Here is a 27,345-nt window from a genome sequence, read left to right as displayed (position 1 = left end):
CAAGAAGGCGAATGTTTGCAAAAGATAAAAGTAACTGCATCTATCATGAGAATAATGGCCATGAGAAATGTGTAGTTTTCCAAGGAATACACACACTGCTCAAAGAAGTCAAAATCATATTATACAAGGAACAACGGTATTTAATGGACGAAGAGAAGGCAAACATACAAAAATACTCAGTCCTCTTGAAAAATAGTGCATTTGTTAGTGATGGGGGACTGCAAATGTGAGCCCCATAGTGAAAATGAAGGAGCCTTACAACTCAGCACCGTACAGTGGAGGCCGCGGGGAAGGTGCTGACGGCAGCCGCACAGCTTCTTCACAAGGTCCTGCTGGACTCGCAGGTGACGCCTGAACGTCTGACTGTCCCACCTGCCGTTTCTCAACTCAACTGTGCTGCTGAATCCACGTGCCTAGAAATGCTGCTTGAGACGAAAGTCCTTCTCCCACAAGAAATTTCCTGTGTCATGTTGATATGCCTCTTAGGTCAAAGTTTGTGAGGGATTGGAAGGATGAGGGGGGCACTGGGGGAAAATGAAAACAGGTTATTCTTCAGTATCAAGCCCTGTGACCAAACTCCTACCTTAGATATTAATGAGGATCCTTGGGATCTCTGTTACCCAAGAGGAAAATGAACCCTGTAGCTATCCCCGAAAGCAAGCCAGTGCAGCTGTTCTGCCAGGCACAGCCTTCTAGGTCAGAACCAAGACCACAGGTCACTTTTAGCGGCCTCGGGCTCTGAAAGGGTGGTGAAGGCTCAGGCAGAGGCCAGCAAGTATCCACACGCCAGAGCCAGAAGTCCGGGAGGGGAGTCATCCCTCAGTGACTGTGCTCTACTCCTGCTGCAGTGGGGTTAATCACTGAGCTAAGTGGTCTTTGGGTCCCTAGCCTGAACGGCATTGCTCACATTTGGGGGTACAGGGCCTCCCCAGAAGAGCACTAGCACTGCAGCGGGAGTGGCCCCCGGTCTCTCCTGAAGCACGTCCTGCCCGTGCAGCACACGTACCTGCCTACACCACGAGTTAAAGGGCACCAGACGGGCCACCCAAGCAGGTAGTTTCTGTCCCTTTTTGCTCAGAGGTTTTCTGACTTCAGCGACAGCATCCCAGATGGGAAATCTTCCTGACGCAAGCTTTGTCAAATGACCGTGGCAGTGCCAAGAAACAGGACATACATGTGGCAGGAGTGACTAGGGGCTTAGAAGCTATGTCAAGGGAGGAAATAGGTGCACAGGAGCCTGGAAACCCTGGGGCTTCATCGGTTCATAGCTAACACACTTTGTGTCTCTAGGTTCAAAAACGTTCTTCAATGCAACATGCGGACAAGCTAGAAGAAGCGTGCAGAGCCCTCCCCAAGAGAGCACAAGAGGTGATGGATCATTTCTGAAAAAAAAGTACCAACCACCTAAAACTCAAGTCCAGCCCCTTGGAAGAGTCCAGAACCACTCGAATCCCTAGAGAGAGGTGAGTTGTCACACAAGACAAACACACATGGCACCACTGCCCAGAGACGGAAATGACACAAGTGAGATGTCTCGATTGTCAGTTATGCTAGAGGTGGGAAGGTCGTCCCTTCAGATTTAGGACCAAATAGAGAAAACTACCAGATTCACAGTGCCTATGTTTAAACAGACAGACTTCGAGGAAGAATTTTAAAGTGCCAAAAAATGATGTGTGCTTCGGGGCACTCAGTAGACAAGTGACACCCTGGAGAGCATCATCTTGCCAGTGTGTGACAAGATGAAATTCATGCCTAACTCCAGAAAAGATTGCTTTGGAGTGGTGCAGAGCATGTGGTACCCTTAGCTCTGTGTCACCTGTTTCTGCCTTGGGCCAGTCGCTGCCTGCTGGTCACATCTGCCCTGGCCCAGCTCTTGGTCCCTGCTCTGCTCTCCGCCTGGGCAATGTCTCTCCTCTTCCTTGCCCCTCAGCTAGTTATGTACACATTTGCACCAAGATAGCAAGGCCGTCCAAGCGATTCTAATCACATGCTCCCTTAATAAGTCATCCAACACCTCCTAAAAAGCTGGACGCTAATCAAGTAGATGCTGTCTGGCTGGGAAAATGGCAAGAAGTGTCTGGAAGAAGGCAGCCTGATCAAGTGGGTAAAAGAAAAGCCAGAGCAGGCCAGCACCTGAAAGTACTTCTCTACTAAACTTTGACGCCTGTCAGGGCTAATGCTTCTAGGGTGCCAGGAAAACAAAGGCTACAGTTTTAGTTATATCTCTAACAGCCGTTTATACTAAAAAAAATCAGATTAGGGCAGCTTAAGTGCAAGGGGAAATGAAGTATTAGGAGGGATAATACAGTCTCTCATGTCACTCAAGTTGCACCGTTGGGAAAAGGACACTACTAAACTGTGCATGGCCCTCTTGGGGGGGGCGCTCCAGGGCATTTTCTATTCAGAGGGTGTAGAGAAATGGCTGGACAGGGAAAGAAAAGATGGAAAGCATTCTGTTAGGCTTATGTGGCGTGCACCCTCCACACTCAGAACTCTCTGGACCCACGTGGGTCACCTGTGGGTCTGTCTCTTCTGTGCCAGAGGAAGCAGAGAGCCAGCAAGGTTTAGTTACTCAGCCAGGATGACACGCCCTCGCCCTCCCTTTAGGGGAGAGAAACATTTGCTGAGCCAGTGGGCCTACCGCAGGAGGGCAGGCGCAGAAGGGGCAGGCAAGGAGAGCCATGAGGACAATGGGGGTGGGGCACCTGAATTTGGAGTAGCTGAGCGAGCAGCAGCATGGTTTGGTGGTGGTGGTTTCTGAGGTTAAGACTGTCTCATCTGGAAAAATTAAAGCAAAAGGCAACATTGTTTTTCCCTTTCAAATACAGCTTGTTCACTCAGCTAAACAAACAGCCCCTCATACCAGAGATATGAAAATTACAGGCAGGTGGCCCTGGCCTTCCAGTCTGATAACTAGTTTGGTACGGGCTGGGGACGGTGCCAGGCTCTCTCTGCTGCAGCCCAGTAACACCCACACGACACCTCTCACCAGTGAGGTAGATGGTCATCATGCTAGAGGTATCAGAGTGCCAACCCGCAGCACAGAGGATCAGGACCGTCACACTCAGCAGCCCACCAGTTCACTAGCTACTCCCTCAACACTTGGCCCCACAGCATCGGACTCCTGCTCCAAGACCTGCACGCAGCAGCTTCCCAGCGCAGCAGTAGAAATCTGTCACCATAACGCCCTCGCACAAATGGGGTCTGCTCCTGTCCTGCCTGTCAGACATGGTGCCTGTCACCATGGGAACCTGTGGGGTGGGGGGGATGGACAAGCAGTCCAGAGTGAGTGTTAGGAGATGGGGGAACTGCACCAGGGAGGAGAAGATGAAAGGACAAGAGAGGGTGCAAAGCAAAAAGTTTAAAATTATATCTAGGAGGGGAGAGATGGGAGGCAAAGTTAAGAAGAGGAACAGGATCAGGACAGGTTCCTAAGAGAAGATGGGGAGGTGGTGAAACGGCCTGACATTACTTCCCCTGCAAGTCACTTAGCTCCACGTCATCCTTGCGGCGCTTATGCGTAAAGAGGGAGGCGACTGGGTAGAGCTTGGCCTTGGCCTGGAACCGGTGGCCCGCGATGTCAATCTCATACTCGCCCCGGTTGATGAAATCTGCTGTGACCACCTGCTCTTCCCCAGTGTCCTCAGAGAAGTTGTGCACGAAGCCCAGGCAAACGTGGCGCTCCAGTGTGTAGCTGTAGGCACTGCTGGTGGTCTTGCCGACGTACTGCCCGTTTCGGTAAATGGGCTCTCCCCACCAAGGCCAGAGGTCCAGGTCTGTGTCGTGGTCGTCCAGGATGAACATAGTGAGGCGTTTATACACCCCGTTCTGCCTCTGATGCAGCAGGGCGTCTCGACCGATGAAATCCATCCCCTAGGAGAGAGAGGCAACCCTGAGTTGTCATCCACACTCTGCCCCTTGCCTGTGAGCAGCACAGTGGGAGCTGCCCCGTGTCACTGCGGGGGGTGCGACGCTCTCCCCCCACCCCTGGGCAGGCTTTGGGAAACTTGTGTTTCCCACCAGATGAAAACTTGCATTCACAAACTGCCTTCAGAGAATTTTTGTAACATCACAGATATCCATGTTTCTTTTCCCCATTTTATACACAGATTTCTATCACAAGACCACACAGAAGAAAAATACTTAGAAAAATCAGTACTCAAAAACATTTGCTAGAATTTTTAGAGAAACAGCATTTCTATATAATCTCAACACAAAGTTCCACGCGTATGTTTATATATGCATGTGTACAAAAATAAGAGCAGGATAAAATAAACACAATAGCGATTCTCTCTCAATAAATAAAATATGAATGGTACTAATTTTGTATTTTCCAAAATGAGTACTCATTACCTTTTTTTTTTAAGATTTTATTTATTTTTAGAGAGAGGGGAAGGGAGAAAGAGAGGGAGAGAAACATCAATGTGTGGTTGCCTCTTGTGCCCCCCTACTGGAGATGTGGCCTGCAACCCAGGCATGTGCCCTGACTGGGAATCAAACCTGCAACCCTTTGCTTCACAGGCCCATACTCAATCCACTGAGCCACACCAGCCAGGGCTCATTACTTTTATATAAGAAAAAAAGTTATCTGTCATTTCTCAAAAAGAATACTAATAGGGAATGTAGTACTAAAACACAGCAACCGTGTAGGATCCAACCGTGTAGGTTACAAAGAGCGGTGAGGGGAACTACACGCCTGTGTTGGCACCACACGGAAGCTCTGAAAGGAGAGACGAGAAACCGCTGCTTCTAAGAAAGGGGGTGGTGAGGTGGGTGGGGTTGGGTCCCAGGGTGGAAAGGAGACCTCACTGAACATCCTCTTGAATTGCGATTTTTAAAAAATCATGTTCATATATTACTTTGAAAAGAAACAAAAAAATTAGGCAGTTGAATGGAAGGTGACTAACTTATACAAATAATCATGGCATGTTACTGTATCACCATTACCCACTCAGAAGAACTTCCCCAGAAGGCAGTCAGTCTAAAAGAGCAAAGTGCTGAAAACAAGTGTTGTCAGTTTATCCCACAGATACGCTTCTCATTCTAAGGTCACCCTAATCGTCGCCGTTCACCTGATGCTGTTACCAAGGTCTCGGTGCTTTGACACTTCCCTTCCACATCAGCTCCTCGTCCTGCTCTAATGCAGATGTCCTGCACAGGGAGGTGAGTGACGGCGGAGTGTGCGGACACCGTACCTTGTCTAATTTCACCCGAGACTCTCGTCCACATTCCAGGGGGGTGGTGAGGGTATTCAGATCCTGACCCCAGAAGGCAAAAAACTTCTCGATTCGGAGACTACGGAGAGCATAATACCCAGCATTCCGGATCCCGTATTTCTGTCCAACACTCATCACTTCATTGTAGACATGCAGGGCATACTACAGGGAGAGAAGAAAGGTTAGTGAGCAGACCTTCGGTTTCAGTAAGGCATGTGTCTGGTGAGCCTGACGGCCGACACTGTTAACCCGGACAAGGGGGAGGGTTACGTAAAATTCTCATGATGTCTCATCCACAAACCAAAGTGGTACACCCAGGAGTAATGAGCCAGGGTCACCCTTAACCCGGACTTAAGCTCCATGAAAGCAGCAACCATATCTTTTCACATCTAGGGGAGTAACTCATATAGCAGTTATTAAATATGTATTTTTATATATAGCAATTATTAAATAACTCCTAGAAGCCTTCTCACCACCCAGTAAATGACCAGTCTCAGAACTGCTTCATGAATAGCCCACTCACCCTCCACCAGCTTTGTTTTCCTGCCCGGTTCCCTTTTGCACTGGTCATACTGTGAAACACGTTACAATCGCTCTGGATGTGTGTGCCTAACGTCTGGTTTTCCACGCAGGTTACAGCGGATCGTAGAGACCCCAGATGAAGCCCCAGGAAAGGAGCCAGGAGAGCAGAGCTCTCCCACCCACATCCCACAACACCCTGCCTCTCACATTGCTCTTTTCTTGGTTCCAGAAACATGTTAAGTATCATAACTTAAATGAAAGTAAGTTTTCCAAATTAAAAGCAAAATTTTCAATCCCTATCTAAACATACTGCTAAGTCTAAAGCCCAATAACAGACTATACTGTTTACTTTAAAAACTGTAAAATAGAAGACAAAACAAGACACAGAATTAAGTCAGAGAAAGACAAACACTATATGATCTCATTTATATGTGGAATAAAAAAAAACTCATAGAAGAAGCGATCAGACTTGTGATTACTGGAGGTGGGGAGAAGAGAGAGGGGCAATTGGAAGAAAGTGGTCAAAAGATACAAGCTTCCAGTTGTGAGCAAAGAAGAAGTAGGAATGCAATGCAAACCTCCTGACTGTAACGCCACTGCTGTATGGTACCCAGGAAAGTTAAAAGTTAGTCCCATGAGTTCTCATCACAAGTAAAAATAATTGGGGGGGTGGTTCTTTGCTTTTTCTTTATTGTATCTGCGTGAGATGGGTTCTATCTAAACTTACAGCAGTAATCATTTCACAATATATTAAGTCAATCCATTAGGCTGTACATCTTTGTAAACCTATATAGTGATGTATGCCAACTATATCTCAATGAAACAGGGTGAGGGGAGCAAGACAAATATAGCAGCTTCTTTGGTATTGCAATACTTTATCCTGGCAATGTACTTTGCTCTATAAACTTTGCTGAACCAACCACTGTGGTCAAGACAGCTTTAAATGTGGAAAAGGGGGAAACACGCAGCCTGTGGTATATGTCAGTGAAACATCTGAATTAGCAAAGTGCGGAGAGGAGACCAGTGGAGACTGGCAGGAAAAGGAAAATAAAGAGCCATTACCTCTGGTGGGTTCGGTGCTTTACTGTCTCAAGCTGAATACTTAAGAGGATAAAAAAGGAAGAAAGATTTAAAGCAGGTGGTTAGTTTTGGGCTAGATGAGAGGAGCAAAGTGAAAAGTGGGTCCCCATCACTGACTCGTTTTTCTCACTAAGTGCTGGGAAAATCACAAGAGTGGGACCAGTCCAGGAAAAGCAGAAGGCGGAAACCAGGGCCTTCCACAGAGCCTCTCCTCCGGATGGGGTTTGGCCAATCAGTGACTTGGGCACCCAGCATGTATGGCATTTCAGAATCAATCCCTGTCCATACAGGCAAGACGTACCGGCTACATCTGTAAAAACTCTAATCCAATCATGAATAATCCCCTCAATATTTTTATACCATTTCTGAGTGCAGAAAAGCAGATAAGATTTCATGGGCAGATAAATTTGTACTTCATTTAATGATTAAAACCTAACACTATGGTGGGGGGGGTAGGAAGTAGAAGGAGGTAGAAGAGGTTATAGAGGGGATAAGTGGTAATGGGGAAAAAATACAGTAAAAAATGAACTAGTCAAAAAAAAACCAAAAACACCACTGCGAGTAATAGGACTGACGTTAAGAACAAGACAAGGATTCCCACGGTCACTGCTCCCTGTCATGACTAGACAGGGAGGGAAGGTGTAGGAAAAGAAGTTGTGAAAGAAAAACTCACTGTCTTTATATGTAAGATCAAACCCTGGAAATTCCAGAGAATCAACTGAAAAACAACTATAAACAATAACTTAGTAAGGACTTAGGTTAAACAATCAGTATAGGAGGAAAAAACAGCTTTCATATATCATAATTACTTAGAAGATAAGGTAAAAAAGACACCTTGCCCATTCGCAATAGCAACAAAATAATATTCAAATAAACAAGAAACGTAGAATATCTACATGAAGAAAACTTCAAAATACCTCTGAAGGTTACCCAAAAAGATACTTTGATTGTCAGATTCAAGGCATATGAATGTCAATTCTTGCCCTGGCTGTTATAGCTCAGTGGATTGAGTATGGGCCTGTGAAGCAAAGGGTTGCAGGTTTGATTCCCAGTCAGGGCACATGCCTGGGTTGCAGGTCAGGTCCCCATTGGGGGCATGTAAGAGGCAACCACACATTGATGTTTCTCTCTCTCCTTCCCTTCCCCTTTCTCTAAAAATAAATAAAACCTTAAAAAAAATGTCAATTCTTTGTATTTTATAAATGTAACAATCCAAAACATAGGGTGTTGTTTTAACTACATGATTATAAAGTTCACAAGAGAAAATAAGGAAGCAGGAATTGTTTTTCTTTTCCAGTTTTCTAAGCTGTGACAGAGGATAAGCACTAGAAATATTAAAATATACATAATAATTAAACAAAACAATGTAATCCTGGATCATGAACAAATAGACCAGGAAAACAGAGTAAAACAGACCAGAAATAAACCCAAATACATATAGGAACTCAGTGTCTGATAAAGGTAGAATCTAAAATCAACTGGTTATCCATGTGGGAAAAGTATCTTGATCCAACAGACAGTGCAAGAGGACGGAGCATTTAAGTATTAAACACAAACGATACAGGCACCAGGAGAAAACTGGAAAAATTCTACAGCCCTGGAGTAGGGAATCCCCTTCTATGTATCAAACTCTAGAAGCCACAAGGAAATGTCTGATAAACTACATAAAATTTTTTTAAATTTCTGCAATATATGAAACATTTTCCATAATGAAAATAAATTTAAAAAATCTTTCTATGTGGCAAATACAGCAAATCAAAAGACAAATGGAAAACTGGCAAAAAAAATATACAACTCAGACTTCTGGCCAAGACGGAGGCATAGGTAGTTACACTTTGCCTTCTCGCACAACAGGACAACACATTTAGTAACAAAAACAACCAGAAATGCCAGAAAATCAAACTGGATAGAAGTCCAAAAACCAAGGAGTAAAAAAAGAAACCTTCATCCAGACAGGTAGGAGGGACAGAGATGGGGAGAGGACACACAGCAAGGTGGCAACCAGGGTGGTCCCACATTTGGGTGCTGATAAACTAGAAGGAGCCACTGGGGAGTGAGACCACACAACCCAGGGTACCGGCACCAGGAAATAAAGCCTCAGAACCTCTGACAGTAAAAATCTGTGGGGTTTGAGGGGGCAGGAGAAACTCCCAGCCTCACAGGAGAGACCCACAAGGTCCTAGAACATACACAAACCCACGCACCCAGGAATCAGCACCAAAAAGGCCAGATTTGCTTGTGGGTAGCAGGGGAAGTGACTGAAAGGGGGCCGAGAGCCATGTCAACAGCACTGTTCCCTCTTGGACCCCTCCCCCACATACAGTGCCACACGCAGCAATGTGAGTTGCCTCACCCTGGTAAATACCTAAGGCTCCTCCCCTTACCACTTAACAGGCGCACTTGGGCAAAAAATATGGACCAAATAAAAGCAGAGCAAAGCTCCAGAAAAAAGACACCTAAGTGATGAAGAGAGAGCCTACCTGATGCAGAGTTCAAAACACTCACAGAAATGGTTGAGTATGAACACAAAATAGAGGAAGAAGTGAAGGCTATGAAAAGTGAAATAAAGAAATTGTACAGGGAACCAACAGTGATGGGAAGGAAACCGGGACAAATCAATGGTTTGGACCGGAAGGAAGGAAAAAAAACTCAAGCAGAATAGAATGAAGAAACAAGAATTCAAAAAAATGAGAAGAGGCTTAGGAACCTACAGGACAACTTTAAATGTTCCACCATCCAAATCATAGGGGTGCCAGAAGCAGAAGAGGAAGAGCAAGAAATGGAAAACTTATTTGAAAAAATAATGGAGAACTTCCCTAATCTGGCAAAGGAAATAGACTTCCAGGAAGTCCAGGAAGCTCACAGAGCCCCAAAGAAGTTGGACCCAAGGAAGCACACACCAAGGCGCATCATAATTACACTACCCAAGATTAAAGATAAGGAGAGAACCTTAGAAGCAGCAAGAGAAAAGGAGATAGTTACCCACAAAGGAGTTCCCATAAGACTGTCAGCTGATTTCTCAAAAGAGACCTTCCAGGCAAGAAGGGGCTGGAAAGAAGTATTCCAAGTCATAAAAGGCAAGGACCTACATCCAAGATTACTTGTACCCAGCAAAGCTTTCATTTAGAATGGAAGGGCAGATAAAGTGATTCCCAGATAAGGTCAAGTTAAAGGGAGTTCATCGTCACCAAGCTCTTATTATATGAAATGTTAAAGGGACTTATCTAAGAAAAAGATGATGATCAAAAATATGAACAATAAAATAAACTCACAACTACCAACATTTGAACCTAACAAAAACAAACTAAGCAAACTAGAACAGGAACAGAATCAAAGAACTGGAGATCACATGGAGGGTTACCAGCAGGGAGGGGGAGGCAGGAGAATGGGGGAAAAGGTACACACAGGGAATAAGTGTAAGTGGTAGGTGCAAAATAGACGGGGAGGTTAAGAACAGTATGGGAAACGGACAGACGAAAATTGAGGACACCTGGTCAAGAAGGAAGAACCACAAGCTGATTTCCTTGCAGATTATGATAGAGACAGTCTTATCTCCTTCGCAGGCCAGTGACTGGATAGAAGGTCATAAAACACCTCGTGTGCGCCCTACAGCACCTCATTTCTTGTGATCACTTTCTGATTTCTGCAGAAAAATGAAGGAAATGGTGACTCAGGAATAACTGTTTGCAGTTTCTTTACTCTTTCTGAGATCTCCAGCCACTTAGGTATAAAGGCCAGGAGACACGGGAGTTGGGAGATGGAGGAATATGGGGGAAAAGGTACAGGGAAGAAGAAGCATAATTGGTAGGCACAAAATAGACGGAGAGAGATAAAAACTGGTATAGGAAACAGAGGGCTCAAAGAACTTATATGTACAACCCATGGACATGAACTAAGGGGAGGAGAACACTGGAGGGTTGGGGAGGGCAAGGTGGAGGGGGGATAAAGGGAAAATTGGGAAAACTATAATAGCATAATCAATAAAAAATACTTTAAAAAATAGTATGGGAAATGGAGAAGCTGAAGAACTTCTATGTATGACCCATGGACATGAACTAAGGCGGGGGAGTGCTGGTGGGAGGGGGGGTACAGGGCAGAGGGGAGAATAAAGGGGAGAAAAGAAATGGGATGACTATAATAGCATAATCAATAGAACATTTTTTAAAAATTCACAATTCAATGGCAAAAACTGAGAGAATGCCTAAAAACTCATAAAAAGATCAATAATTCTATACAAAAACAGACAATGGATAGGGCCAGGAACATTCATTCATACAACATGTATTAAGCATTTCGCTATGCCAAGTACTTCTCTAATATCCTGGGGCTATAAAAATTAAAACACAAATATCTCTGCCCTCAGGGAACTTAACATTTAAATGGGTAATCCAAAGAACAAAATAAAGAAAATATACCTTACCAGACAATGGTAAGCACTATGGAGAAAAATAAAATACGGAAGGTGAACAGGGAGCCCTGGGTGTCGGGCTGCAAGTTTAAATAAAGTCATCAAGAAGGTGACAAGTGAATACTCCCTGGAGCAGGTACAGCTGTGAGCTTGGGAGTATGGATCTGGAGGGAGAAAAGGATGCCCCAGGGGAAGGGGAACAGCAAGTGTAAAGGGAAGCAGTCTAGCTTGTTCAAAGACTAGCAGGAAGTGAGAGGCAGAGAAGACAGGTCGGGTAAGATCGGAAGAGAACAAGTGGAGAATGGGTGGACAGAACCGTGTAGGCTCTGTAGATGGCGCCAGCCTGTGAACCAAAGGGTCATGGGTTCGATTCCCAGTCAGGGCACATGCTTGGGTTTGGGCCAGGTCCTCAGTTGGGAGCACGTGAGAGACAACTGAATATTGATATTCTTTCCTTCTCTTTCTTCCTCTTTTCCCTCTCTCTACAAATAAATAAAATCTTAAAAAAACAAAACAAAACTGCACTGACACCCTGGCTGGTGTGGCTCAGTGGATTGAGACCCCGCCTGCAGACCAAAAGTTTGCTGGTTCGATTCCCAGCCAGGGCACATGCCTGGGTTGCAGGCCAGGGCCCCATCTGGAGGTGTGTGAGAGGCAACCTACTGATGGATCTCTCACACATCAATGTTTCTCTCTCCCTCTCTAAAAATAAATATTTTTTAAAAAACTGCAATGACAAACTATTTTGTACCCATCAGCCTAAAGTTTGGCATCTCCATGTGCTGGTACATGCAATGAGGAAAAAGACACCTTTTTATCCTCCCCCAAGGACGTGCTTATTGCTTTCAGAGAGAAGGGAAGGGAGGGGCAGAGAGGGAAAGCAGCACTGAAGTAAGAGAGAAGTATCGGCTGGCTGCCTCTCGTACCCACCCCAACCAGGGACCGAAACCATAACTTAGGCACATGCTCCAACTGGGAATCAAACCCGCGACCCTTTAGTTCATGGGACAACACTCCAACCAAGTTAGCCACACTGGCCAAGGCAAAAACACACTCTTGTACACTGAACAGTTTTTTATAATAGCAAAGGACTAGAAACATCATAAATGTCTGTTAGTACCAGACTGATTAAATAAACTGATTCAACTATGTGATAGAATACTACACCACTATTAAAAAATAAAGGAAAGAAAAAAAAGGCTCTTTTTAGGTACTCCTAGGACAAGATCTCTAAGATAAATTGGTAAGGAAATAAAAGAAGTAACAGTATGTTTCTGTTTGTGATTCTAAAAAGGGGGTTAAAACATGGCTTGCACTCGCTTCCACTGCTCACAACTCTGACATGACATGAACACGAAGATCACTGGTGGTCCTTGGTGGGAACTAGTCAAGTAGAACTGGATACTTCGGATTTTTATTTTTAAACCATGTGAATGTATCACTTATTCAAAAAAAAGTAAGTAACTTAGCCCTGGCTGGTGTGTATCGGTGGACTGAGTGCCAGCCTGTGAACCAAAGGGTAGCCAGTTCAGTTCCCAGTCAGAGCACGTGCCTGGGTTGTGGGCCAGGTTCCCCAGTAGGAGCGCGTGAGAGGCAACCACACACTGATGTTTCTCTCCCTCTCTTTCCCCCTCCCTTTCCCTCTGTATAAAATAAGTATTTTTAAAAAGTAAACAACTTAAAAACGTTAAAATTTCTTTAGCGCAGCCTGTTCAACCACCAAGGCGCAGTCAGACACGGCTCTGGGGGCTGGCCAATGCTCAGCAAGGTGTGGGGCGCCGGCGCACCTTCCTCGGGTGCTGCTCACCTCTATGGGGATGTAAAGCATGAAGCCCGGCTCTCCCGTGTGGGTCATGCTCATCACCCGGATCCCATTGGCATAGCCCACGCTCATCTCCTGTGGGGACAGAGGGAGAGTCAGTGTCAAAACTCTGATGGAAGTGGGGTGGAGGCCTGAGGTAAACCCTTCCCTCAGCTGTACAGCCTTTGACCCTAACGGAGAGACATGTGAGTGAAAGAAGTGGGGTCTCAAGGGTGGTCTGTCTCCGGGGGCCAAGTCACCAGGAGTGGAGCACGGCCTCTACAGGGTCTCTTCCCATGACCATCCTCAATTTCAGGAGTGCTAGCCATGCAGCTGGTGGGCTGTGGAGGCAAAGTCTTTGACAGGCATGAAAGAGTACTTTCTGCAAAGTCCTGTTCGAGATTTGTTTTAGTCAGGTGTGTCAGGGGGCAAGTGTCGCCTCGGGGGGGTCTCTGCAGACAGTCCTGGGCACAAAAGATGATGCCTGATATGCACAGAACATGGTTCACCTGCTGCCTGGGATCCGAGGCCAGGCTGCTGATGTTCAAAACACAGGCACGGCAGCTCGGTTACCTCTGTCTCAGTTACTGTTCCTACAAAGGAAGGAGCTAAGTCCCAGGTGGCACTAAAGCAAACTGTTGCCACGGGACGCCCAATGTCACGTGGCACTCTGCAGGAACACACAGGTGGATCGCTCCCCCCAGAAGCCAAGCATGTGCTGTGAAGGAGTCGCTAATGGCTACCTGTGAGTTTTCTGTTGCTTTCACTCTGCCATGGAGAAAAAGGAAAACTGTAAAATCAATTAGGAGGTGGATCCCAACTTTGGTCTGAATTGCAAAGAGCCTCTCTCAGGAACTGTGCCAAGCTGCTTGTTACAGGTTGACAAAAACATCTGTCTGTCTGTGGACTTCAAATCAGCCACCGCCTAGAGAGTGCTCACTTACATCTTTTACTCAGTTACAATCTGTTCACGCAGTTGTCGTTGCTGAGTATATGAAAGAGAATCATGTAGGTTGTTTAGGGCTTCACCTACACCATTAGCACCTGAAGCTGCCACAAACACAGAAGCTCCTCCAGCTCGGGGGGTGAAGAAGAGGAAGCCCTGCATGGAGAGAAGGGCCTGACCCGGACATCTTCGGTGTAATCCTGTAACTTAGACTTTTAATTTACTGCTATAGAAAGCAATAAATATATGGAACTGATATTCACAGAAGTTAAGTCCACTTCAAATATATCCTAATGCTTACTAATAAGGAGACCTTGAAGGGTGAAAAATAAAGGAATTTATTGTCATTTTACTTACTTAATAAAAGTCAACACACTTTGGGAGTGTTAATGACATAGGTTTCCATCTATAAAAGATATTCCCGACCCACTTAAAAACCAGAACTTTACTAGCACCCACCTTGCAAAAGAGACTTGGGAAGTGGTCTGGGGTCATGGGCGCATAGGACAGCTCAGACAGCACATCCACAGCTCGAGGACCGATCAGATTGAGGGCTAAACAGAAAAGAACAAGAGACATCTGGCTGCTCCAGGCAAAGAGCCGAGCTCATGAGGAAGGTCTGTTGTGCACTTGCTCACCTACGACCAAGCCTGGGTGGCAAGACCAAGAACACGTCCCTTTGCTTAGGCAATCCAAGGGGGACCTGATTCTGGCAGATATACCTCTCCCGACAGGCCTGTTAAATGCTGACTGCGGGCATGACAGGGTCTATCCGACTAGAGTTTCCTCTTCCTGGGGACACAGGAAGGCCACATTCATCCCACAGCTTCCTTTGCAGTCAGATGGGATCATGAGACCCAGTCCTGACCGATGGGACAGGAGCCCACTTACAGGGTCAGCCACAAGCCCCCGCACCGTTCCCATTCCTCTCACCTTCCCGGTATGGCTACATGATGGAAAAGGCCCCAATCCCAAATCAGGACCAGGAGAGCCCTGGGAGGAGCTGCCCAGTCTCTCTGGATTCTGTCATGTTTGTGACAGCAGCTTGTGCTACCTGTACATCAGCTACCCTTCTACAGGCCTGAACACAGCTTTGGTTCAAGAAGATTCTGTAGTTTGCCAATCTGGTAGCAAGAGTTTATCGTATTTTCTGATACAATGGGTTGAGAACAAGGGCCTGGTGGGTGAGCGGCAGGAAGAGATTAAGGAGAGGGGACGGAGAGGCCAGCCATGGAATGAGGTGGCATTAGAGGAGGGCTGCTCCCCTGACAGAACCCCTGAGATAGGAAATTTAAGTCATCCTTAAAAATTATTCACTAAAAAGCCCTGGCTGGTGTGGCTCAGTGGATTGAGCGCCGGCCTGTGAACCAAAGGGTCGCCGGATCAATTCCCAGTCAGGGCACATGCCTGGGTAGCAGGCCATGTCAGATCCCCGAGGGGGTGCACAGGAGGCAACCACACACTGATGTTCCCCTCTCTTCCTCCCTTCCCCTCTAAAATAAATTTAAAAATCTTTAAAGAAAAAAAAGCAAAGCTGCCCTGGCTGGTGTGGCTCAGTGGGTTGGTACACTGTCCTGTAAACTGAAGATCACAGGCTCAATTCCCAGTCAGGGCACATGCTTAGGCTATGGGTTTGGTCCCTGGTTGAGGTGCATATGAGGCAGCTGATCGATGTTTCTCTCTCACATCGATGTTCTTCTCCCTCTCTCTCCCCCTCTCCCTCTCTCTCCCCCTCTCCCTCTCTCTCTCAAGTCAATAAGCATGTCCTTGGGAGAGAATGAAAAAAAAAAGCTAAGGGGAAATTTTGAAAAAAATTATAGATAATATAAAAAAGCTTTAAACTCTAGAAAACAAAACAATGAAATAAAAACGAAAGTAAAGATTATTTAGGCGTTCATTCAACCACTATTTGCACTCCTACACGCTGTCTGTAAGGGACACAGAGGTGAACAAAACCGTGATTAAAGAACTCATCCCACACTTCACCGAAAAGACACGGGGAAGCATCAGAGATGCTTTCATCTCCAGAGAGCCTCCTCCATGCTTCTAATTCTGACAAAGCTGGATCACCTGGCCTGTCCCCACACAGCTGACCCCAGAGGACCCCCAGAGAGAAATACCAGTGTATTTCCAGGTGACATCCTCCAGAAGCAGATTGCTGTCCTGTGGCATGTGCTTCTTAAGCCAGGCCCAACAGTGGACCTGCTGGTCAGTCGGAGAAATCATGAAGAAGCTGAAAGTGAGACCCACAAGTAATCAAAACCAGGCAGCAGAAAAAAGGATCAGGAAGCAATCAAGCTCTCAGCTAGTCTCAAACCAGTACTTAGAACACTGGCACACGAGCTCCTAGCTTTCAGAGAGGGCCAGCAGCACAGAACCCTAGGACACACACCACATAAGGAAAAATGGGAGACGGGCTGTTACTATATAGCCCTACTAATATAAGACAAGGCATCTCCCAGTAGGGTAACTAATTTTTCACATCAAGTTTTACATAATCTATTAAGTTGTTTTTTTCTTCTAGTGATTTCTTTTTGTATTGGGCTGCCAATGACCTGGTCATGAGATAATGAAATATTTTCGTCTCTGGTATAATTCCGGCTGCCTGGAAAAGTGAGCTTGGCGCTGTGCTCGGGGACCCTCATGGAACCAGTGCCGGAGGGAGCCAGCGGCGGCGCTGACCTCACCTGCGCTTGCTCAGGCGTGCGATGCTGCAGTCATTTTCATACCCTCCGCCCTCGTTGAGCATGCCGGTGTGCACGATGTGGCCCACAGGCACGTCGAGGTCATTGGAGAAGAGGTACTGGAGAATTTCCAGGGCCTCATCTCCGGTGGACTGTAGGGTTAAGAAACAAAGCAGAGAGAGCACAAGATCATTTGGCTGGTAACACGGTCTGATGGGCAATGTGACTTACTAAGAAAATTCAATAAGCCCTGGCCAGTGTGCCTGTGGACTGAGTGCCAGCCTGCAAATGGTTGCCAGTTCAATTCCCAGTCAGGGCACATGCCTGGGTTGCGGGCCAGGTCCCCAGTAGGGGGCACACGAGAGGCAACCACACTGATGTTTCTCTCCCTCTCCCTCCCTTCCCCTCTAAAAGTAAATAAAATATTTAAAAAAATAAAAAGGTAAGACATTAAAATATACCAGAGTTCTTAAAGAATCAGGTTTGAGGAGACAGGTGAGAAAGGAGGCATTCAATAAATATGCACCGTCTCCTCGTCTGTTGTCCTGGCTCCCGAACACCTACCGTTATTTCAAACTTTGTGAAAGAGGACATGTCTATGACACACACGGCTTCCTTACAGCACTTGACCTCGGCCTCCACAATGTCAAACCAATCTGGCTTATAGAAAGTCTTGCTCTGCTCCAGTGCCAGGAGGTCTACAGAACAGAACAACAGAAGGGAGAGAGAAAAGGAGGGGACGTGATTACACTGGGGGTGAGGGGGGTCTCCCTGTATAGTTTAATATAACAGGCTTTTATTGTTTTCCTCCCAGGAACAAATTCCAGCTATATATATTTTTTAAATAACTTTTATTAATTCTCAGGGCAAACAAAAAAGTGAACAAAAACAGAAACGTGCTGTGTACCCTTGTCTGGTGGCACAAAGTACTTAGGCCTCTCGAATCCGTGTTTTTCCATCCATCTGGCTCCTTGTGCGTCCAGTCGGTCATAGAGAGGAGATGTGCGTAACTGCCTCCCCGTCTGGAAGTCCCAACGGGGAACCTTCAAATCATACAGCAGAGCTAGAACAGATCAGAACAGTCTATGAAAGCCCAACCACAGAGCTGAGCACCCACTATCCACTAGACTCGGGAGCTGCTCCTTTTCGACAGAGCATTCTTTCCAGGCTAATGCAGCATAATTTGCCAAACAGGACCCAGTACCACAGGCATGCTCCAGAAGACAGAATAATATTGCAAGAGTCGCTGTCACCCCTCCATAGTTATACGGCTATGAGTCACACGATGACTCTACATCTCTGTTCACAGTTATGGTTCCGAATTAGTAGGGAGAAACAAGGGAGAAAGGTCATAGCTTTAAACTTCGCTAAGCTCCATAGGAGAGATGAAGGTGATATTGAGGGGGTCCCAGGTGGTTACAAAGTGTGAAAAAATGGCACTTGCTTCTTTACAATGCTTATGTTGTCGGGATCTCAGACTCATACAGACATTTCCTCTCTAACGTCTAACCCATTTCGGAAGTGAAAGGGCACATAGCATACCTTGAACTGGTGGCTCTGAAATCTGACAGGTTGCATAGTATTGTCCCAGTGACATTATTCACATAACAAAGCTAGAGTCAGAATTCATTTCTCCTAATGTCCAATCTGCAACAGCAATGAGTAAAAACAGCCAGAAAGAGTACGACATCTAGTCCCTTCCAAAGAGAAGACCTGACCTCACCCATTCCACACAGGCGGTGCATCGAGGTCGTGGGGGAGGCTGGGAGATTAAAAATCAGGACACCGTGCAGGTTTTCTGATGTTGTGACGATCTGTCAATCTCTGGTATTTTTAGGTTCTGCTTTCCCCCTCCCCACTTTCTATCAGGCCTGCAATTTGTTTTATGAGAATCAGAAAATGCCACCAAAGATGTCACATTATCAAGGAGAAATTCAAGCTCAGTTATGATTTGCACAGGTTCTAAAGTAACTATGGATGGGGACCTCTAGACTTACGATAGTTCAACGTTTTAACCAAAGGACTTGCTGAGAATTAAAGAAGCTCAGCAGTCACGCACACTGCGGCCAAGGCCTCTCTCCCCCATGGCTAGGAGTTCCGACACGGGCCACGCAGGTGTTAAAGGTCAGCCAAGTGCCCACCACGAAGGGAACCTCCAGCTACTAAATCAGCAGTTCATTCTTAGTAAAAAATGGTCGTCACAGCCAATACAGAGACTTAGTCCTGAGCATAAATATGCCCAAAATATTTAGACATATTTTGGCAAAGTCTGAAAATAGTTCCTCAGTATAAAAAAAAATGAAATGACAATCTGATTTGGCTCAATTCCCGATACAAAAGCTAGAAAGTAAATGAGAAACGAGGCAGAGTAGCCAGCTAAAATGAAGAGACCGATCCTTCCAAGACGGAGGGAAGTAAGAACAAGGAGAAAGACAGCAGGAATGTATGTTTTGTACGTACATGAGAAGTGGTTTCCTATCTTACCAGCATATCATGGATTCGTGACAAAAAAACATCACTGAGAGAAGCTTGAAGCTTTGAGAGTAACTTGGCAAGTTCTCTGCCTTGGAGAGCAAACCGTGCTCCCAAAGACCCAGTGGGGACCGCGGGCACTCACGGTGGCAAAGGGAATCTTCCCAGGCATGTGGGAAGCAGGCAACGCCGAGAACAAGCAAGAAGCTGCTTCCGGAACCTGTCAGGAACTCCCCCCTGCCCCCGGAAGTGAACAGCTACAATGCACGCAAGAGAAAATGGCCTATAAACGTCACGTGGAGTACAACATCCCCAACACGGGCCTGAAACAAACATTCGAAGCTCAGCCTGAAGCAATTATTAAGAACTGTGGAAAAACCTGTCCCTTCGAATAAGAACAGAACCGAGTAAGGCACCTGCAGGCAGGTGCAACTGGGAGAAAGCTTCACTTACGCATGACTTCCATGACCCGGTGGCGCAGAAAGGTGCGGCTGCTCTGCAGGGCTCCGAAACGTTTCAGGTCCAACTCCCAGACGCTTTCTGAGGGATAGCCATGCACCATCCATTCAGCGAGGTACCTGTTTGGGGGGTGGGGGCGGGAATGACAGTTGCTGGGCCTCCGGTGTGATACTCTCAAAGCCCAGGCTGGAATCAAGAACCAACAGGATCAAAACCCCTATCTCGTCAGGAGCCGGTTCAGCAATTCTGGGTACCTTGCCCACCTGCCCTGGAAGAGACAAACCCGGACCCTCTATGACCGCTCTCATTAGACCACTGCGAGGGCTTCAGCCCCAATGATAAGGTTCCCTAGAAGATGTTTAAGACACAGGCACGTCTAGGAAGACGTAAGACTAAAGCATATACAAATGCATTCTCCTTCATACATCCAGGGTGGGTTTCTTCTGTGAAACAGTCTCCTTAGGAAGGGATGCAGCTATCTGACTACACCTCCTCTGCACCAAAGGTTCTGGTAACTCCACTTCCATAACTGTTTTCACAGCCATTCTACAATTCACTCCGAAAAAAGGTCACATTAAAACTTAAAAAAAAAACAACTTTCAATTGTGGAAATATACATAACATAAATTGACTACCTTAACCACTTTCAGGTGTAAAGTTCAATGGCATTAAGTATAGTCACATTATTGTGTGGCCTTCACCACTGGCCATCTCCAAACTTCCTTCCATCTTCCCAAGCTGAGCCTCTTCATCCACTCAGCAGCCACTCCCCACCCGCCTCGCCCCCCGCCCCGGCGCCCACCTCTCTCCGCTGTCGGTCTTTAGGAATTGGACTAGTCTGCGTCTCTCATACAAGTGGATCACACAGTACTTGTCCTTTCATGACAAATGATTATTTAATTTTCATTAGTGCCTAATTTTTAAGTAAGAACTTGTAATACTCAGCATGATCATCTATCTCACCTCACGTGGATATTTCCAAATTCAAATACACACTCAAAGGACCCGCATTTGTTCCAGCTGAGAGAGTACACAGACATACCCATCCCACAGTCTCCACGGCCAACTCCAAAGGAGGAGTCCCAAAGACATTCTGAACAATGACAGTTCAGGAATATCGGGGGAGCCCTTCCCTGGTGATTATTTTGAAGGGGGCGCTAAAATTACAGGTATCTCCTTATTACTAACACACCAGATTAAATACATTACATGCCCATTTTAACAAGTGATTCCAGAAAGGAAGAAGCCCATTAAGCTCAGTGTGAGTGAGGAAGACTTACTTGCCAGCGCCCCCGCCAAACGAAAGGCCAGCAGAGTTCATTCCTGCCAGGACAAAGTAGCCCTGCACCAAAGGAGACTCGCCCATGATGCACCTCATGTCCGGTGTGAAGGTCTCGGGGCAATTCACCAACTTCACGATCTCCAGGGTCTCCAACTCTGGCATCCTACGCAGGAGAGAACTCAGCAGGGGCTCTGAGCAATAAAAACAAAGCCAGAGTCCTCAGCTTCAGGGAATTCAAAACTCCCAACTCCCTCTCCTGCCACAGAACCTCTTGGAAGAGGTTTTCTAAGAAGAGCCAGCTGGGCCATTTTCCAGAAAGCAGAAACCTTGAAGGGATCATGGGACACACCTACGAAGTGCTTGGCTGAAGACTGAGAAGGAAGGTGCTCTTTGGAAAGGCAAGGTGCTGCGGAAGAGCAGGTGACTCATGTGGGCACAGACAAGGGTCTGAGGGGCTTGGTGCTGAGGCTCCCCACGTGGCACTGAGAGAGATGCCATGAAAGGGCAGGTTCCCGAAGGGGGAACAGCTGCAAAAATGGACACTCGGCCCGTCTGCACGCCCTCACCTGGGAGCAGTCTGGTGGGGTGGTGACACAGGTGACACCAGACTGAAGCTGGCTGGTGGGCATGTGGGGTTTCTTATGTTATGCTCTCCACGTATAAAAGTTTGACGTTTCCCACAATAAAAAGATTATTTCAAAAAAAATCTATTAAGGGTGGGAAGGAAACTCTTCATTATAGACCCTTCCCTATCTTTTAAATTTGGAACCATGTGACTATACTAACTATTCAATAAATAAGATTAAAATTATTATAAAATTGAGTAAACAACCATATTGATAATTTTTCTAAAAATATCTTTAATTCTGTAAGAAACCCTATGAAAATGTTTCCTCCTCGCCTAAAATTTCAGCAGTTATTTTAGTTGAATCAGTAATAAGCCGCAAGTCCATGAACCCAGATTTACTCTTCTGACTCTGCTACCTAGTGACCGTCCTGAGCCCAGACGAACCCTGCGGCCTGCGCTCTGTAACCTCCACATAGGCTGCTGCAAGACCAAATGGCGCGCTAGTCTTGAAAATGCTTTGAAAACTGTGCCATCTTAAATGAGCACAGGGCATTATCCCATTATTACTACATTATTAGATAGTATTACTACTCTCTAATTCACACACCGAAGTGATCCCAGTCCTCCTGCAGATTCTGAATCTCCAGCTGGTTCTTGCCCTCAGTGAAAATCGGTTTCGGGGTTTTCTCAAAGCCTCCGGACAAGATGCCACCCTGCCAGTTCCGAATGTAAATTCTGCCATCGGCATCCACGACAGCTGAGGAAGAGACATGACAAGGGAGAGGGGCAGAGGTAAGCCATCTTTCTACGTGGACAGAGAACAGCAAAGCAGAAACACCCGCTATTGGCTTTATGAACTGAACAGCATCCCGTGAACACAGTAGACACAGTAGCTTCAAAATATCTTTCCAGGTCACCCGGGAGGATTCTCCCTCTCGGACTTACGGTGGAGACTGTCTCTGATTACCCCTCACCGGGTCAGGTGCTTAGAAGCTTTGCCTAGTCCTCACCACCAGACTACACAACAGCCCCTGCGCCACACAGAGCCTGAGGCGGGGGCTGCTGAGCCCATTGCAGGGACTCAGACCTTCGAAATGAACCAAACCCTCTCCTCCACACTCAGCATCACCAAATACCCTGAGTCTATAGCTCACCCATGATATTCCTACAATGCACAGCATTCAAGTCCAAAACTCCAGGTTAATTCCAAATATTATCAACTTACACTTCTGTCTGGGACTACAATTAGCTTGCAGGGGGGAAAAATTGCTTAAGTGGAATGCCTGTTTCGGCCATCCTTTCATAAAGAGTTCTTAAAGAAAAGTCAGAACGGGGCCACCTCCCTGTGACATGCTCTAGAAGAGATAAGACTTTCGGGTACAGTCCGCCCTTAACAGAAAGTCTTCCTTCTCAGAGGACAGAACAGGGGCAAGGAAGCAAGACTGAAAACAAAGCGCAGGTCCTCACTTGGCGTGCTGCTGTGCAGAGGGGTCTCCCAGGGGCGAGTCAGGAGGTAGAAGTGTTCGCAGGCATGTAACGGGATACTAATCGGCTCCTCGTTGGCCAGACCCAGCTCGTATGCCCACTACAAATGGACAGATTGATTGTGGGTGGAAGAGGAACAAAAAGACAAATGAGCAAGTTCAGCCGCTTGAAGAGTTTAATTTCAAGTGGCTTGTGTGTGCTCTTGCTACAGTGTCAGGCGTGGGAAACCAAGATTCAGCCTGCAGTAGTTTAATTATTTGGATGGGGAGCAATACTAGACTTTTTAAACCATAAAGCTTACTTTTAGACCAAAGGCAGACAGACTTACCAGCTAGTAACAGGAGCTCATGGGGAGCAAATGAGGCCTTTTAACAAAATGCCTGGCCTCAACTACAACCCCCCAAGTATCAAATCACAAGGAACTTCCCAAGACGGGAAGTATTCCTAGATCACCTTGAACTGTAGAGTGAACGGAAAGGACCAATGTGTCTTAAAAGCAGAAGCAGCTTAGTGTTCTGGAAACTGAACCCATGCTCCTGACACAATAAAACAGGCTAACCCTTTATTTGCTATGTTAAAGAATGAAATAAAACATCCTGGAAAATCTAATGCCAAAAATGTATGTCAACACCCAAGTGCTTCCCGGCCCTCCTGGCAGGAGAACACGCGCTCCCAAGGAGGAGGCGGCAGGAGAGGCCACGCACTCTGCTGGAGGGACAGTACGGGTTTCTGACGGGGAGGACGAGAACCCTGAGTGTCCCAGCCCACACAAGAAATAGTGTGGCCCCAACATCTGTTTACTTTGTCACCAGAGTGTCTTAAGTCTCTATGCCAAAAAAGTCCCAGAAATAAAAAGTAAATAAAACCAGAGGCCCCCTCTTGTTGCTAACCCACCTGACCAGCACAGTTGACAAAATACTGGCATTTGATCTGCCCTCTATCTGTCTCCACGCCAGTAACTTCACCTTTTTTAACCATCACGTGAAGAACACTCGTCCGGTCGTAGATCTGAACACCTGTTCGGAGGTAAAGAAAGAGTGGGGGCATCGAGATCGGCCCTCTGATGTTCCAGAGTCAAGGCATCTGCAGCCGCTTCTCAACTCTCAGGAAACACTGAAAAGGCCAGGTCAATGCTTTAACTTCAGACAACAGAAAACTGCTAGGAACCACATCCTGAGACTGTAAATGAGACTTCCCCAAGGTTAAAAACAGCAGGCAAATTTAGCACCCGACTCTAGTGCACAATTACATTCCAGGAATGGGAAGGGAGACAGGGGAGAAGTGCAGCCAGGGCATCTTAAACCCCGCTCTGCCCGCATCGTGAATCAGTTCATTCAAAGCATACACACCACGGACGCTGGTGTGTCTTCCCCTCACTCACTCCACACCCGGGACGCGCTCCAAGCTGTGGGTTAAATCCCCAAGGTGTGTTCTAACCTTGGAGCTTCTCAAGTTCAGTGGCTGAAAGGAGTTCCCTAAGTCTGAAGTACACTAAATCAGTAGTAAAAGCAGTTCCTTAGAACTTTAATAAGAAAAATTGTGGCCCTGAGGAAAAGTATTAACAGATAGTATATTAAAACGGAAGTAGCCAGCATACAAAACGGTAGCTGAGTTGGTGTCACTGCCTACTGTGAGACACGCCCTTACACAACCTCTGCCTTCCTAATCCCAAACCTGCTTACCATTCTGGGAGGCAGCACTCGCCAGGGCAAGAGCCACATCGGCAGAGGACACCACTGCATCCTCGGGGACATGCATGGCCCCCACCAGGTCGTGTACATTGAGGAGAGGGTGAAGTTCAGCCACTTTCTTGAGGGAGATGATCTCAGAAGGGATGCCTATAACGCTGCCACAGAACACAAGGGGACAATGACATTCACCGGCCCTCTGGCAGAGGTCAGTGTGACAGTACAGCCAGGACTGGCTTCTAGCCTCATACGTACTTCAGCCTTGAGTTGATGCGCCTCAGAGAGATCAGCCGGTCCTGAGTCTGGGCCAGAAAGATGGAGCCGGTCCTTATGTAACCTGTGGGAAAATCAGCCCAGACTCAGGCGGACCAGGACAAACGCAGGGCGGTGGAGAGGCAAGCCCGCGAGACTGTGAGGGAGAAGGCCTGTGATGAGTTCTGGGCGGCCACCCTCCAGACACTCTCAGCTCGGAGTTGTGTGAGGATCAAATGAGACTTTAATGCACATAAAATCATTCTTAAAATAAAAACAAAAGATGCCATTGCTCAAAAACTCTTGGAGAGGAAGGGAACCCAGGTTCCATTATATTCTTTCCTCTTTTTAGATTTTCTCCCCCTAGTTTTGGTGGCAGTATAGCCCTTGATGAGGACGGCTCATGACATCAGCCCCCAGGGGGTTGGAACCTTACCTCTTTACCCAGGACAGCCAGTAGGCATGGACCTAAGCTCAGCCAATCAGATCCCTGGATACTCAGCCGTGAGCAAGCGGGTGACCGGCTGGAGGTCACCTGATTTCAAGTGCAGAGCACCCAGGCCAGAAGGCTCTGCTCCACCCAGGTGCTGCCTGTGGGGTCGCTGGCCCTTACGCTGGTCTGTAGTCAGCATACCTGACACACCGCTACTAGACTTGGGTCAGTGACCATCCTCCCACAATGCAGTGACTCACTCCTTATGAAGAGTTGAGTCAATCAGTTTCTTTTCAAAGGAAGTACAGTGAGAACAGTTTATTTTCTTAATTTCTGTTGAAATCCTCAGGTAAATATACCCTTCACTGACATGACAAGAATGTCTGTTTAGAGGACTGAAATTTCAGAGAACGGTGTTTAAAAACAGTTAATTTACCAGACTAGTCCAATGATTTGTGGGCTAATCACACTCTGGACTTCACAGTGAGAGAAAGGGTTCGGTTATTCTATTCTCACTACTATAGATCAGATATAGGACAGTACCACTGTCTATGTTCCTTTTAACCCACTAATTAATTTCTTAAAATTGCATTATCACTGAGTTGAAAAATTGGCTCAATCTCCCTAAGTCGAGGTTTCTTCAGCTGTGAAAGAATGACCCTCACTACAAGATGCAGTAACACACGAGATGCTCTCCCAGATGACAGAGTTTTCAGACCGCTGCACTCGTTCACGCAACAGCAGTGCGCCACACTCACACCGCAGCCCCGCAGGCACCCACACTCCCGGTCGGGACGAGGCCTCGGAGTCACTCGGTGACCTGGCCGACAGGTAGCCGACACGCACCTCAAGTGAGTTCACTATCAGGGTTATCTAAGCGGGTTGCACACGTGTCACTTCATCTGTAGCGGTCCGCTGAAGGAAATGACCACGGCAGGGCACACCCACACAAATGCCAGATAGGAGGCCCCTGGCCACCTGTCACCGCACCACCGGTGAACCACAATGGGGGCGAGAGCCTGAGGGTGATCCCCCTCCTCTCGCTCCCCGGACCTCCTCACCACCCCACAGGCATCACGAAGTCAGGGCCAATAAGGGCTCCAGACGGTGATCCAGAAAGAATGCTAAGCTAACTTACCTACAGAAAAGGAGCCTCTGACCCTCGTCCCTCCGGAATCCAACAGCTGAGTGATGCAAGGCTCAGCAACGCACCAGTATCTGACCCAGCGGATCGGGAGTCAGCTGCTCCATCTCTGGGCCCTTTATGTGGACCCTCTTCTGACTCAAACCCGGGGTAATACCCGATTCAAGGACCTTGTTGCCATCATTAAATCCAACCAAAGGGCCTATTTCCTGCCTGTCCTGCCTGTAGCAGGCATCTTCCCTGATAAAACACCAGAGACAGCGAGGCAGCAGGAAATACTTTTACTGTGTTCACGTGCAAGCCCTGCCTCTCCACAGGAAGCCTGGTCTGGTCCATCGACACCACGGGGAGCCAAGGCGCCCAGGGCACACCGGGTAAGGAGGCACTCACTCTCTATGACGTGCTATGACGTGCAGGGTCACCCTCGGGTGCGTGCTCTCCTCACCGGTCCTGGCCCTGCGACGTGCCCGAGAATATACCACCTCTCCCTTCCAGGCCTCCTGTTCCTCTCCTGGCATCTCTTCTCTCCAACTCCATGGCTAGGAAACCCTAGTTACTAGGCAGACGGGCTTACTCTACAGTTTACAAATAAGGGTACACTTCATAAAAGTATGAACTATATCAAGTGGAAATGTTATAAACTCCAAATTTCAAATAATTCAGATCTCTGTCTCCCTAATGAAAATACTGTCAAATGTCACATAATTTCTAAATGGGCTGGCAAGGCACACCACACACCAAGCTCACACTCTGATCACACGGCAGAGCCACTTCAATCGGCAAAAAAAAGCAAAGCTACGCTCCTTTGTCAGGATTAGTCTTGAATTACCGTGACATGAATTACACAAGGTCTGCAGAAGAGAAACCCTGACATACACAAGTGCCCAGAACCTCGTCACCGGGCG

The 27,345-nt window shown here is 46.9% G+C and overlaps 1 protein-coding gene and 1 long non-coding RNA gene across 7 annotated transcripts in view; one reads left to right on the top strand and one right to left on the bottom strand.

Annotated features, from left to right (window-relative positions):
• Positions 1-119: 119 nt before the first annotated feature.
• Positions 120-27,345, bottom strand: part of PDPR (pyruvate dehydrogenase phosphatase regulatory subunit) — a 38,186-nt gene continuing 10,960 nt past the window's right edge. Inside the window, exons 4-18 of one of the 5 annotated variants that reach the window (XM_024556085.3) lie at positions 24,867-24,948; positions 24,606-24,769; positions 23,818-23,939; positions 22,906-23,023; positions 22,046-22,195; positions 20,869-21,061; positions 19,583-19,707; positions 17,565-17,720; positions 17,222-17,355; positions 16,661-16,809; positions 16,094-16,206; positions 14,433-14,527; positions 13,034-13,123; positions 5,196-5,378; positions 120-3,873 (exon numbers count right to left, since the gene is read on the bottom strand). In XM_024556085.3, coding sequence (XP_024411853.1) covers positions 3,469-3,873; positions 5,196-5,378; positions 13,034-13,123; positions 14,433-14,527; positions 16,094-16,206; positions 16,661-16,809; positions 17,222-17,355; positions 17,565-17,720; positions 19,583-19,707; positions 20,869-21,061; positions 22,046-22,195; positions 22,906-23,023; positions 23,818-23,939; positions 24,606-24,769; positions 24,867-24,948 — 2,279 coding nt within the window. In that variant the 3' untranslated portion in view covers positions 120-3,468. Of the gene's footprint in view, positions 3,874-5,195; positions 5,379-13,033; positions 13,124-14,432; positions 14,528-16,093; positions 16,207-16,660; positions 16,810-17,221; positions 17,356-17,564; positions 17,721-19,582; positions 19,708-20,868; positions 21,062-22,045; positions 22,196-22,905; positions 23,024-23,817; positions 23,942-24,605; positions 24,770-24,866; positions 24,949-27,345 lie in introns of those variants that run through there. The other 4 variants (XM_045191736.2, XM_045191737.2, XM_053914740.1 and 1 more) reach the window with 4 other exon arrangements.
• On the top strand, positions 1,326-10,695 carry LOC112300756 (uncharacterized). Of its 2 annotated transcripts, none has more exons than XR_008425662.2 (3): positions 1,326-1,463; positions 5,049-5,163; positions 5,849-10,695. It is a non-coding gene; the product is annotated as an uncharacterized lncRNA (long non-coding RNA). The 2 variants fall into 2 exon arrangements; XR_008425661.2 differs by having other exon boundaries at positions 5,018-5,163.

This window comes from Desmodus rotundus, chromosome 12 (genome assembly GCF_022682495.2).
Source record: "Desmodus rotundus isolate HL8 chromosome 12, HLdesRot8A.1, whole genome shotgun sequence".
In the NCBI taxonomy this organism is placed as follows: domain Eukaryota; kingdom Metazoa; phylum Chordata; class Mammalia; order Chiroptera; family Phyllostomidae; genus Desmodus; species Desmodus rotundus.
This window is presented reverse-complemented; position numbering and strand designations above follow the sequence as displayed.